We start from the raw sequence: 14331 nt of genomic DNA, 5'->3' as shown, positions 1-14331 counted from the left end.
TTGTAGAATGTAAAAGAGTTCCAACACTTAAATGAAGTTTGATTCCCCATTGCCAATTGAACCATACCCCCCAAAAATCACGTGACTGAAAATTATGCAGAAGTCACAGGTACACTGAGGTTTCCAGATGTTGAATTAGATGACAGAAGAAACAACAGTATTCACTTCAAGGTATCCCTCTAAAGTGGATTGCCGGTTGAATATTTTACACATTCTAGAGGTGCTGTTATCCTGGAAGTTTTTTCTAATATCCAGATGCTCTGAGGCAAACAAAACACCTACAGATTCTTGAGAAAAGAGTTCCTTGTTTAAATAGAAAATCTTGCCAATAACACTGAGAAGTTTGTCTTGGTTCCCTCAGGTTCTCCGCAGCAACAGCCTGCTGGAATCTACAGACTACTGGCTGCAGAATCAGAGGACGCCCTGCCAAATTGGTTTTGTGGAAGACAAGTCTGAAAACTGCGCTTCTGTAAGTAAACACAACTCTGGGGGTGCAGGCTGAAAAAGTGGGGAGTCGGGCATATGTTCTCATACCAAGGGCATAATCATTAAGTACAAGATTTGGAAAGCCTCCCTTTGAAAATACATAACTGGCTTATACAGTGTTAACAAAATAACAGGCAGAAGCTCATGATTCTTCTGCTTTGCTCATTGCAACAGGTAAATTAATCTTATCATTTCTCTGAAAAGGAAAAAATGATATTTTCATTTTCAAAACTGACTGTGTAAAAGATTCAGAAATAGCATCGTATGATGAGAAATAAAAGCCTATTCAAGAGTGCTCTTGGATTCTTTTCAATATATTTTATAACTCCTGCTAGTAGGTATTTCTCAACACGAAAACTGTGTAAAAATGTTCTACCATTCTTATAAGTTATAGTCATTATTTGAAAACATTTTCAACATAAGAAATATACAGGCATGCTGTTTAATATTATATACTGGATCTGAGCTTTACAAATAAAACCCTCCTTTTCAAAGGAAGAGACGTCCTTATAGATAAATATTTCTTGTGGCTTAGAATGTAAGGGCGTATTGTTGATATGAGAAATCAACAACGTGATTTCTCCGTCCCATATAAAGTAATCTGCTTCCTATATATTCTACAAAACTATATGTTTCATTTTAACTGCAATCACCTAGCTCTAATGGGGTCATGATTACAGAGACTGGGGGAGAATATTTCCAAAGAGGAGAGAAATGTAATTCTCATGACTAAGTTGAGAGCATCAGCTCTGAGCTATTCCTGGAGGTAAATTGCATGCCAGCATTTCTGTTAAAAGAAAAAAACAGGAAGCTGAAAATGGAATGGAGGAGCTCTTTCTATATAATGAGTAGAACCAGAACCCGCAGACAGAGGATGTAAACCATTTCACACTGCAGAGTCTCATAGCACAGGAGAGCAGAGTCCATTCAACAGACTTAATCCAATCTCTTTGTTTCGGCAAAATGATTTTGATCCTGCTATTTTGGGGACTTTTTAATCCCTTGTCCAGAAAACCAGTAGATGGCTAAAAATCTTTGGCGAAAATGAAAAAAGGATTTAGGTGGCAAGTAATTTAACAGCGATACCTTCTTTGCAAATTCAATTCTGAGATGAGGTGGAAAATTCAGGTATTTGCTGATATGGATCTCTAATTACACAGCTTGGAATTGTAAAAGGAAGAGAAATGGAGAGTAAAAGCTATCAGCATCTACACTTTGGTCAAAGTTGACACCCAAGCAGCTCCTATATTAAGGAGTCTGCCATTTGGAGAAGGCACCGAAGTTGGGGCACTAAAAATTGTGTAATAAAGGGCAAAGAGGTATTTTCTAAACCTTATAGTTTTGGAATCTGTATTGCAGATCTACAATTTGAAATGGTAAATTTATAGCCAAATTTAAGATTACCATTGGATCTTGCTAAGTATAAGAAAACTCTACTCACAACACCCCCCCAATCCCAGTTAACTCAATTTTGGACTTAAAACTGTATGACTTTCTTTCTTAATTCTTTGGCCCTTTATAGTTTCAGAGACATCAGTGAGCTTGAGCTAACTGATTCATACTGCCGTTATGGTTCTTTCTGTACTTCCCTAAAGAGGAAAAATCTAAACACAAGTAAAAGGCATACTGGAAGGTTAGTTTTCCTGCAAGAGTTTATAATAAGTGAAACTGACACAAATATTAAAAATTGTCCATGACTCTAAACTGTAAAAACATTTCAGAATCCCTATGAAAAATGAACCCTAATCTCTCAAAAAGTATCTTGTAGTTACTTTTTCTTAGTTTATGAGTCCTTTCTCTCTTTCTTACTTGGCACAGATTTCTAGGGTGAGGAGAAGAAACAGAATCCAGAGCTGCACATTGCTGAGGGGAAGCTATTATCTAGAGGAAAATAGAGTTGATCTACAGCAATGCTTGACAGGACAAGGATCTCTTGGTCAAAACAGCCATACACAAGGAAGGAATCACTAAAATGGTCAGGGGAAAAGTACTTAATTCCTTTTCAAAACAAATTATCCACAAAAGGATAACAATGAAGTTGTAATTTAAATTAAAAAATAGAACTATTTTAAAATAACATCTTCATTAAAGTTTAATTTAAAAAATTAGTCTAATGAAATAATCCCGAATCTAAATCTATTAACAAATAATCACAACAGATTCTGAAGAACCTGTAGCAAAGCTGTCCCATATTTTATTGTTTTATACTCTATTCATAACTCTGGGGTACCCCACCCTATGTTCATTGTTGCTTCTTTAACTCATTTCTTCCTGATCAAACTTAGTAGCCAACTTTTTTATATCCAGTTTTGATTGGCTTGGTATCCATCATTCTGAACTCCAAGTATCTGGATTTGCAGTTTCTTAGAGCTAAGTGCCTCCGAGGACCAATGTTTTCTGAATTCAAGATGTTCATTTAGAATTTTTATTGAGGGAAAATCTCAGGCATAGAAACCCTTCAGAGGGTTATGGGCATGGGTCAGTACAGCTGTTTGTTCTCAAGCATTAAACAAGCTTCAAAAATAAGTTTTGGTCATTATCTCAATAGAGACCTGCTTTCATTTCACAGGTAAAATGAGGTGTCTTAGTGAAGAGCAGTTTGAAGCTGTCAGAAATGGGCACTCTGTAATGACCTATAAGGGAAAAGAATCTAAAAAAGAGTGGAGATATGTATATGTATAACTGATTCACTTTGCTGTACAGCAGGAACTAACACAACATTTTAATCAACTATACTCCTATAAAAATTTTTTAAAAATAATAAAATTTCTAAAAAAGAAATACTATAGGCCAGACAAACATGAAGTCTGACTCAGAAGGCCCCTGAAATTTACCCTTACATTTTTTTCAAAAGATATCAAATATGAAAACTGTGGCTTTGTTTTTGTAAATAGAGTTCTCCAATCAAACTATACAATTTTATTTTATTTCTGATTTGCCATTCTGAGAAAAAAATCATATACCAACCTTCACCGTGTTCTTTTTTTAACCTAATTATTTAAAAGGGAAATGTGGAGGAGGATAATGAAATTGGAAGCCTATGTTCAAACCCAACAGCAGAAACATTATCTTAGTAAAGGTCCTTAACATGAGTGGTAAGATTTGGACTTTTCAGGACCCTTGACTTTTTTAAATTAAAAACTAATTTAATTACTTTTTAAGCCCCTATTGCTCTTTACTAGAATTTAATTTTTTATATTTCAAGAACCATCTTTTGGTTTAATGCTTCATTAAAATTACCTTGACAATTCACATTCTTTTTTTTTTTTTTTTAATTTGAACAGACTTATGTTTACAAAAGAAATTGAACATATAGTTTTCTTTTTTTTTTTTTAAATTGGGGTATAGTTGCTATTCATAGTTATAATCAGACTCTTTCCTTACTGATCATTTTAAGACTTTTGGCCATCGTCACCCCGCAAGTAAATTATAGCCTCTAGAATGCACTTTAATCAATGAATCATGGCATTTGAAAATGTGTAACATTTGCCATAAATTTGTAAATAAATGAATCAGATTCTCAAGCAGCCTTCAACATTCCATACATGATATTATAAAACTACGAAGATAGTTGACAGCTGTTCAGTGAGTCTCTGAGTATGAAGGCAACCCAATGACAACAATGAAAAATGATATCTTGAATAACTGCTTTTTATTTTATATTATTTCTCCAAATATGTCTGGACCTAATTATTCTGAAACTTAATAGAAAAGTTAAAGAGGAGACAAACACCCCACTTGATAAGTTGGTCTATGGAAAAATCTAGATTTACATGATTAAGGAAATATATAATTATAGAACTGGGAAGAGACATTTACATTATCTAGACCAGATGTTTACCAAGCTTTCAAACAACTTTTAATGTTTTTTTCCTAAAAAAATCAACTTTTGAACTTATTTTTTAATTCTTTAGACTTACAGAAAAATTGCATGAAGAGGGCAAAGAATTCCCAGATTCCCTAAATGCTAAAATTTTACTGCATTAGCTTTACCCTCTCCTTTGTGCATGCATTTATTGATACATCTGTGTGTAAACATACATATATGATTCTTTTCTAAAACTTTTGAGAATGACATGATGCCCCTTTATCCCTACATACTTCAGTGTGAAATGTAAATATTTTAAACTCAGGTTGAGCCCAGAGTTGCAGAAACCCTTGTTTAGTCTACTAATTCAGTTCATTGACTTTGTTTACTGCCTCAAGGAATTACAACGTATATCTAAGCAATATTCTTTAAATATTTATTCAACGATTTTCGAGGAGAAGCTAAATGCTGCCTGCATAAAAGTGAAAAATCAAACAATTGTGGCAGAGCCAGCCAGGCTGAACAAAACAGAAGCTCTAGATAAAACAGACAAAGCAAGTCTGCACTGGGGCAGTAGAGCTTGTCCATGTGACCTCACCTCACCCTGGGCAGTAGCTCCGGCCACATTTTAAAAATCCAAGAGTCCCAGAGAAAACGTTTGAGTCTCAGTCAAATGAGAGTTCCACTGAACCTTCCCAAGCTTCTAGAAGCCAATAAATTAGAAAGGACACTTTATTGGGAAGCATGACACGGAGGGATGGTAGAGAAAAGAGTCTGCCACCAAAGAAACTAGGTGGCTCTATATCCACGAAAGTCATAGGTAAGAAACCACAACCTAGAAAAGTGGTCAATAAAACTGAGAAGGAGTTTTTGATAAATAATTTGAGGGCTGAACCTAAAGTGTGTGGCCAAATAATACAGTAGTAATTTGGAGGTGGGTCTTAGACCTAGTCCATAACATTTATCAATATCTTAGATGCTGAAACTATTAAAGAGAAACATTTTATAAGTTTATTTTGATTGAAAATTGAGTCCAAATTCTATCTTATAAGTTGCAGGTAAAATGTTACATAATAAAAATTAAGACCATTGACTTTGTTTACCGCCTCAAGGAATTACAATGTATATCTAAGCATTAAATAAGTGGATTGAGACTTCCAATAACTCATAATAGAAATAAAAGCTCATAATGTAATTATTAATTTAAAATATGCTTCAAAACTGTACATACTGTATATTAAACAGGACATGTTCTTAGAGGAAAACATAAGCAGAACACTCTATGACATAAATCACAGCAAGATCCTTTTTGACCCATCTCCTAGAAAAATGGAAATAAAAACAAAAATAAACAAATGGGACCTAATGAAATTTAAAAGCTTTTGCACAACAAAGGAAACCATAAACAAGATGAAACGACAACCCTCAGAATGGGAGAAAATATTTGCAAACCAAGCAACTGACAAAGGATTAATCTCCAAAATTTACAAGCTGCTCATGCAGCTCAATATCAAAAAAACAAAAACCCAATCCAAAAATGGGCAGTAGACCTAAATAGACATTTCTCCAAAGAAGATCTACAGATGGCCAACAAACACATGAAAGGATGCTCAACATCACTAACCATTAGAGAAATGCAAATCAAAACTACCATGGGGTATCACCTCACACCAATCAGAACGGCCATCATCAAAAAATAACAACAATAAATTGCTGGAGAGGGTGTGGAGAAAAGGGAACCCTCTTGTACTGTTGGTAGGAATGTAAATGGATACAGCCACTATGGAGAGCAGTATGGAGGTTCCTTAAAAAACTACAAATAGAACTACCATACGACCCAGCAATCTCACTACTGGGCATATACCCAGAGAAAACCATAATTCAAAAAGAGTCATGGGGGCTTCCCTGGTGGCGCGGTGCTTGAGCGTCCGTCTGCCGATGCGGGGGACGCGGGTTCGTGCCCCGGTCCAGGAAGATCCCACGTGCCGCGGAGCGGCTGGGCCTGTGAGCCATGACCACTGAGCCTGCGCGTCCGGAGCCTGTGCTCCGCAAGGGGAGAGGCCACAACAGTGAGAGGCCCGCGTACCGCAAAAAAAAAAAAAAAAAAAAAAAAAAAAAAGTCATGTACCCCAATGTTCATTGCAGCACTATTTACAATAGCCAGGACATGGAAGCAAGCAACCTAAGTGTCCGTCAACAGATGAATGGATAAATAAGATGTGGCACATATGTACAATGAAGTATTACTCAGCCATAAAAAGAAACAAAATTGAGTTATTTGTAGTGAGGTGGATGGACCTAGAGTCTGTCATACAGAGTTAAGTAAGTCAGAAAGAGAAAAACAAATACTGTATGCTAACACATATATATGGAATCTTAAAAAAAAAAAAAAAAAAAAAAGCGGTTCTAATGAACCTAGGGGCAGGACAGGAATAAAGACACAGACGTAGAGAATGAACTTGAGGACATGGGGAGGGGGAAGGGTAAGCTGGGATGAAGTGAGAGAGTGGCATGGACATATATACACTACCAAATTGTAAAACAGATAGCTAGTGGGAAGTAGCCCCATAGCACAGGGAGATCAGCTCGGTGCTTTGTGACCACCTAGAGGGGTGGGATAGGGAGGGAGGGAGGGAGGGAGGGAGACGCAAGAGGGAGGGGATATGGGGACATATGTATATGTATAGCTGATTCACTTTGTTATACAACAGAAACTAACACAACATTGGAAAGCAATTATACTCCAATAAAGATGTTAAAAAAAAACCACAGGACATGTTAATGTATTGAATGAAGGAAAGGTAAGTCAAGGATAACTCCTACGATTTTGGCCTAAGCTCCTAGGTGGATGGAAGTTTCATTTACTGTGATGCGGAAGACTGAGGGAGGGGGAACTGGTTGGAGGGAGGAGGAGGGGGGTGATGCGGGGTGTCTCTTAGTCATCCAAGTGGAAATCCAGCTTGGTAGTTGGATTACAAGTGGGAGTTTTTGGCAAGATCAGGGAGAGACAGAAGAGATTTGAGGGTCTTCAGGGTGACCTTCAGAAAGTAGAGAAGATCCGTCACACCAGGAAGAATGTGTGGATGAAGAAAGGAGCTTATAACTGAGAGCTGGGGTGTTCTGATAAGTGCACATACGGGGATCTCTATCTTTCAGGGTCCCCTCAAAAGCAAGAGATTATTTGTTAAGCGTGTAAGCCGAGTTTCAAGTACATAATGAAGTATTTTAGTGGTATTTTTTGCCACTAAAAATACAGACAGATGAATAGACCTGAGAGTAATTTTAAACCTGGGTGTTCAAACCATTTCTCAATTTTTTCAAAATTCGTTTTGACAGAAGAACGCATTATTATAATAACTCAGACTTGGTTTGAGTTTCAATTTTCATACAATTTCTGCAATTACAGCAAATTTCCTTTGAGTTGAAAGGCAATCAGTCAAGAAAAACCAACAGCGATAAACAGTGTTTCTCATTAAAATACCTTTAAGCTTCAAGGATATTAACTACATAATTTAGATATCTTTTTAGCAGAATTATTTGTTTGGTTTCACTCGTCTTTCTTAATCAATTTTTCCAAAGTCCCAGGAAAACTAGTTAGAAGTAATAGCGTTAATTTTTCTTTTCACAACTTAGAGACTGAAGTTTAAATACAAATAAATAAATAAATAAGAGGAAGAAATACAAAAGTGGGCCTGGCTAATGGCCACCATAGGATGTCTGTTTTCAGTTCCAAGCCTCTGGAGTACTATTTCTCTCTTTTATAACAATGAGACAAGCTCACCCTAGGCCTTTATTAGGAAATGAGAAAGTGCTACAAGCAGAATTCCTGCCCTTCGATCCTTGGATATTACACTCTTTTTAAGGCCAGAGACAGCCCTCACTGTATATTCCAGACAGTACCTGGCATGTCAGCTGGGCCATAGCATCTGTGATGTTGGTGGAATTTAATTGGATTATCTGGAGTCATTCAAGGTACTTGCCAGAACCATCTGAATTGGCTGAAACGAGTGAAGGAAACTTTGCCTATTGCTAAGTTATGCCTCAGGCTTGCTTTAATAGTATACAATCAGTTAAGCAGACAGTCTGTCAGCAGTGAGTAGGGTAGTTTTGCTAAGTACCCAGGGATGAATTCTTCTAGGGAGGGTCTCTGAACCTTCAGCACCATTGCCGTATTAAACTGGATAATTCTATTTTTTTTTTAAGAAGATGCTGAGGATAGGAGTTTCTTAATTAATTAATTTATTTTTGCTGTGTTGGGTCTTCGTTTCTGTGCGAGGGCTTTCTCTAGTTGTGGCAATCGGGGGCCACTCTTCATTGTGGTGCACGGGCCTCTCACTATCGCGGCCTCTCTTGTTGCGGAGCACAGGCTCCAGACGCGCAGGCTCAGTAGTTGTGGCTCACGGGCCTAGTTGCTCCGCGGCATGTGGGATCCTCCCAGACCAGGGCTCGAACCCGTGTCCCCTGCATTAGCAGGCAGACTCTCAACCACTGCACCCCCAGGGAAGCCCTAAGCTGGATAATTCTTTGTTGCAGGGGCTTTCCTGTTCATCATAAGCTATTTAGCAACATCCCTGGCCTCTACCCACTAGATGCCAGTAGCACCTACTCTCCAGTTGTAACAACCAAAAATGTCCCCAAGTATCACCAACTTCCCCTGGCTGGGGAAGGCGGGCAAGGGACAGCATCACACCCAGTTGCGACTGCTGCTCTCCAGTTTGTGAAATGTTCATCTCTAGTCTCCCCGAAGGTACCTCCTAACCATGTGTTCCAAACTGAGCTGCCACGTCACTCTTGCACAGACATGGAAAGGAAACAGGCTCTGCTTCCCCCGAAAGATCCCAGTCTTCCTGTTGTTCTCATCAAAGGCCACGTGCACTAGGAGGAAGGACTGAAAGTGAAAGGATCGTGAGACAGTCAAAGCCGGTTCAGGACACCTGCTTGTAGGTGAAGATCAATTAATTTATGGCTCTTGCTTCTACCAGCAAACAGAATTCAGTACCACTTGGACATCCCAGGCAACCAATTTTTAGACTGAGATGTATTATTTTTACTTATAACTTATTTTCTTTCTTTTATCAAATATAATGCAATTTCATAACAGAACATTTGAAAGCAGTAAGAAAGAAAAGCTCCCCAACTCTACTAGTTAATGGATCTACTTTTGACACTGGTTATTTCCTTCCACACACTTTTCCCCACAAGCTAAAAAGAGCAGGCTTGTCAATTCACCTTGATTCCAAATGCTGATACAGGTCTTGGGTTGAAGATCTTCTAATATTTCAAAATAAGTCAGAAATCTAGTTTTCTACATGAAATCTGATTTCTAAATGTTGGCCAGCAATAAAATTTTCTTTCAAAACAGACCACCCGGGCTTCCCTGGTGGCGCAGTGGTTGAGAATCCGCCTGCCGATGCAGGGGACACGGGTTCGTGCCCCGTTCCGGGAAGATCCCACATGCCGCGGAGCAGCTGGGCCCGTGAGCCATGGCCGCTGAGCCTGTGCGTCCGGAGCCTGCGCTCCGCAATGGGAGAGGCCACAGCAGTGAGAGGCCCGCGTACCACAAAAAAAAAAAAAAAAAACAGACCACCCGTATCAGATGGAATCAGCTGGTGGGACTCGTTTCTGACCTCTGTCATTTCATCTTGTGTCCACCTGGCCTCATTCTTGTTACCTGCTAACTTCTATTTGCATTTGAATTTAGGATCTCTGTCACTAAACAATCTCTCAAGTGCTTTCCAGCTCAAAAATTGTATGAGTCCAGGACCAAGTACATTACTAGAACTTCCTTTCTCATTACCTGAATTAGCTTGTCCAAAATGTTACCACTCTCCACAAGTAGACAATACCACCCTCTGTGGCCTTATTATTCTCAGAGGATGATTTAGAAAATACAGTCTTACTAACCTGGAATATATAGGACAGTGGACATGAATTATACCAATTTATTTATATGTGTATATAAATATATAATGTGTATTCTATTGAAATATTATATATATATAAATACACATTACATATATACACTATATACACATTATATATATTATATATATATATTTCTGTTGAAATGCTGTTCTGGTAAGTAAGCAACTGACTTCATGAAGACCTAACAAAGAAAGAATGGTCCAAAAGATAAAAATCAATCCTGTAAGTACATTTGCACCCAAACATCCAAGTCAAGATCCTCCACCATCTACCCTTTCCAAATGTGCCTCTCATTCAGCCCTCACTTGCCCTCACCACCCTTTCCCTGGGTTCATTAGAATACTTGCCATTCTTCAAACACCAATGTCGCTTTGCCCCTTTCTTTCTGTACCCCAGGCTGCCCTGGGCCCAGCCTGCTGCCTCAAACATTCTTCCAGACTTGTCAGTCAATCTGTGTTTATACAAAACAGTCATTTCAACATTTTTGTCAACTTTTAATCATTACTTATTCAGGACAATTTGGGGGAAAATATTGCATTATTTCTTTCAGATTAATTCCTGGGGGACTTACTGTAATTTCCTGCATTACTGACTTCACTGGGAACTGACAGCTAGTTTGTCAATTACTTCAATATTGTATTCCTTCCAAATTGCTTTGTCTTAAAAGAGAACAAATGTCATCATTCTTAATGAAAGTACTCTTCACCACAGCATTCTTACATGTACACATATATTTACATATACACTTCTCCTCCTTCTTATAAATACTTACGTCACTCCGAATCCTCCTTAAGAAGCAAATATTAAAACAAGCAAAACACTTCCTTTGACCCTATCTCCCTGTGAAACCACTCACCCTATGTTCCTCCTTCTCTTGACCACCAGACTTTAAAACTAACAAAAAGTGTATTGTCTCTCGTCTCTGGCTACTCTCTGGCTATCTTACCTTTCTGCTGAAATTGTTCTTATTTGTGACAGCAAATCCACTAACATGTTGTCACTGCTTATGTCCCTTAGCTTCGAGCAGAACTAACTAAACATATACCCCCCCCCCCAGCTTCTGAAGACTGGCTATTTTGGCCATGGCTTCAGGAACATCCTTCTCTCTTTTAACTATTTCCTTACCTCTAGGATCATTTCTTTGTTGTCAGATTCCTGGACCGCTGCTCCCCTCACCCTTGCACTTAAATGTGGCTTTTCCCAAAGGTCTTTGCAAAAGCCTGTCCTTTCTTGCTCACAGCTCTCACTGGATCATTCATCCTTACCTCATGGCTTCAGCCACATCTGTCTACCAATGGCCACCATCTCAGGACTACAGGCTTATTTCTAAGGGCCTGTTAGATACACCCACCTGAAAATCTCAAAAATAACCCATGGTCAACATAACTTGGGTATATACCCAAAAATATGTTCCTCCTCCCAAAATTTCTATTGATGGTTGTGTAATCTACACATTTTCCCAAGTCGTAATCTTCAGAATCACACTCGTCTGATTTTTCTCCCTGACGCTTCATCTCTAACTGGTTATCAAAAGTTGCTTTTATTTTTCAGTTCTGGCTGTGCCTTTTCAGCCCCACTGTCACTATTTTATTGTTTAATGCCCCACATATTTCTTCTAAATATTTAATGTGCAAAAATCTAAAGCAAACACGGAAAGCAAAAATCAAAAAAACAAAGAAGTCCTTAGCAACCTTAAAAGGCCACTGATATCTTGGTATCTTTTTCTCCTGAATTCCTTTGTAGCATCCAATTCCTAGACTTACTTTAAGATTCCAGTGGTACAAATAATTACATTACCAGTCCCCTACTACCACCCTCAGAGTCATATAATTCCTCCAGGGATGGCTGAGTCAATTCAGTATCTAGTTCAAGACCATGACTCTAATTTTTAATTGAATTGAAGATGAATTCCGAGGGAATATGAATATGATTCACCACTGTTATCCTAGTTTGTAAAGCACTGTGCTAAATGACAGGGCAATGAAGAAGCACTTGACATTGGTACTATTTGACGCTGAGGATACAATCACAATATGGATTTGACAGAGCCTAGTGGTAGCATCCAAATAAAATCGCTCTTGGTGAGTGTATTTGCATCACATGTTAAGCAAACAGAATGTACTAGAGTTCTCCTATTCTGCCAAACTAAGTGACTACAGTTCCATTGGTGAAATTGCAGAACCCAAGAGCTGGAATAAACCTGAGAAGATATATTGCTCACTCCGTTCACTTTTGAGGTGAGAAAACAAAATAGCAATGAGGAGGAAGATTGCTTCAAGCCACAGATTAAATTAATAGCAAGGCCAGGTTTAAAGTCCAAATCCACCAGCTCCTAGCACAGTGAGTACAGCACTTTTTCAATATTCTGATAGATACCACCACAGAAAATATAATAATTTTGTTAAAAAGGAATAAAATGTACTATTTCTTTATTGTAGGATTATTTTATTTGAAGCATAAAAGATTTTTATTACTAACCTATGCTGAAGACACTAAGTTATTGAAAAGTTCCAAGATCCTTAGCTTTGTCACATTTTGTATATAAGATATGGTCAGATTATATCTAAGATATAGCTAGTTATATCATTTATAGGTATAAATGTCATTAAAGTTTGGTATGTCTGTACCATCAACTAAAGCAACATAGCCTTTGGTCACCTCAAGTGGCAGTGCCTACACTTACTGCTCGAGCTGGCATTTATTGGGTCTTATGATGTGCAAACTACTCTACCAGAATCTCTGAGGTATATAAAAATATGCACAAAAATTCTCTGCATCTTAAAAATCTCAGAAAACTGGACATTTTAAACAATATGTCATAGAAACTCTGGATACTGATTCCACCCCCACTCTCCTGGGCTTATTTTGTTGTTTTTTTAATTTTTTTTTTAAATTTGACTGGATTGACATAGTGAAGTTTATTTCCTTCTCATAGTGTGAAGTCTTTGGTGTCACTCCTCAGAGAGTCACAGCCTTGGGCCTCAGCACAGTCACCTAGGATGGCACTCGTCCTAGCAGGTCTCTCTTGGACTGTGTCTTTCTCTGATCTTTCTTTTAAGCTGCCTGCCTGTTTAATTCGGTATTACTTCCTTGCCTGTCAGACTTCACTATTTGCCAGTTGATCACTCTATTGCTTCTAAAAATGCCCTGGAGTGTAAATTGCTCAGCAGTCTGATGTGATTAAAGTTGAGCAGATATAGTTTCTGAAATCAGTTCTGAATTTTGTTCTGACCCCATGAGGGCTCTTGTTAGATATCTCTCTGTCTAGTTCTCTCTAGTAAACTAGCTGACTTAAGGTTTAACTTGTTGCTCTTAATTAATAGAAGCCATTTTTTGGAGGATGCCCTTAGGCTTGAACTTCCCCAGACACTGTCTTAAATAATCTCAGTTCTTTGGGGGAAAGCTTCTAAGCTCTCTTTTCTTATAGACTACCTCTCCTCCTGGGCAGACTCTCTAAGTGGCCACTCAGGGCACTGGGTGCAGTAGCCTCTGATGTTCTTGGCTTTCCTCTCCCAGTTAGAACCTCTACTCTACAAGAAGCTAGGGTGAGGGTGTTCATGGACCTAGTACATTCAGCCTGCTACATCTGAGTAGCACCTGGGCAGGGCCCAGGTAGAGGACATAAGCCCCCCCAACTTCTTGGTTTCACTCACCGGGAATTTAACCTCTTCTATTTGGAGTTGGAGGGGATGAGAAATGCCGGCAGTTTCTGACTCTCAGTGAGATACAGTAACCCTTGTTTGGGAGCTGAGGGGAGAGGAGACCCAAACGGAGCCTCTGTCAAGTTGAACTGGGGAAGGAGAGGCAGGGGAAAGGAGAAAGTGGGGTGTGGTGTAAATGCCACAGACTCTCTCTCTATTCTGAGTTTTAGTAGATTTCCTTTAAAATATTTCATTTTCTGTATGTTCTTAGGACAATTTCTAGAGAATTAAAACATCTGTTTTTATAGGTTTTTTTCCAGCTTTGCTTCCTTCACTGGGGAGTTGGTCCACAGAGCTCTTCACACTGTCATCTCAGACCTGGAACTCACTACCATTTCTATGTTACCTGCCTGGTCCTTGGAGGTGTTTGAATTTGTGACCCAGGCAGCGTTTGTAACTAGAGTCAGGTGT

General features: G+C 38.6%; 1 protein-coding gene across 7 annotated transcripts in view; it reads left to right on the top strand.

The window, feature by feature from the left end:
• Window positions 1-14331, top strand: part of SPHKAP (SPHK1 interactor, AKAP domain containing) — a 200971-nt gene that overhangs the window by 113891 nt on the left and 72749 nt on the right. For all 7 annotated transcript variants that reach the window (XM_067027072.1, XM_067027075.1, XM_067027070.1 and 4 more), the window contains one exon: window positions 362-469. In XM_067027072.1, the coding sequence (XP_066883173.1) occupies window positions 362-469 (108 nt within the window). The remainder of the gene's footprint in view (window positions 1-361; window positions 470-14331) is intronic.

This window comes from Kogia breviceps, chromosome 2, assembly GCF_026419965.1.
Source record: "Kogia breviceps isolate mKogBre1 chromosome 2, mKogBre1 haplotype 1, whole genome shotgun sequence".
Classification (NCBI taxonomy): Eukaryota; Metazoa; Chordata; class Mammalia; order Artiodactyla; family Physeteridae; genus Kogia; species Kogia breviceps.
Note: the sequence above shows the minus strand (reverse complement) of the source record. Positions and strands in the feature narration are given on the sequence as shown.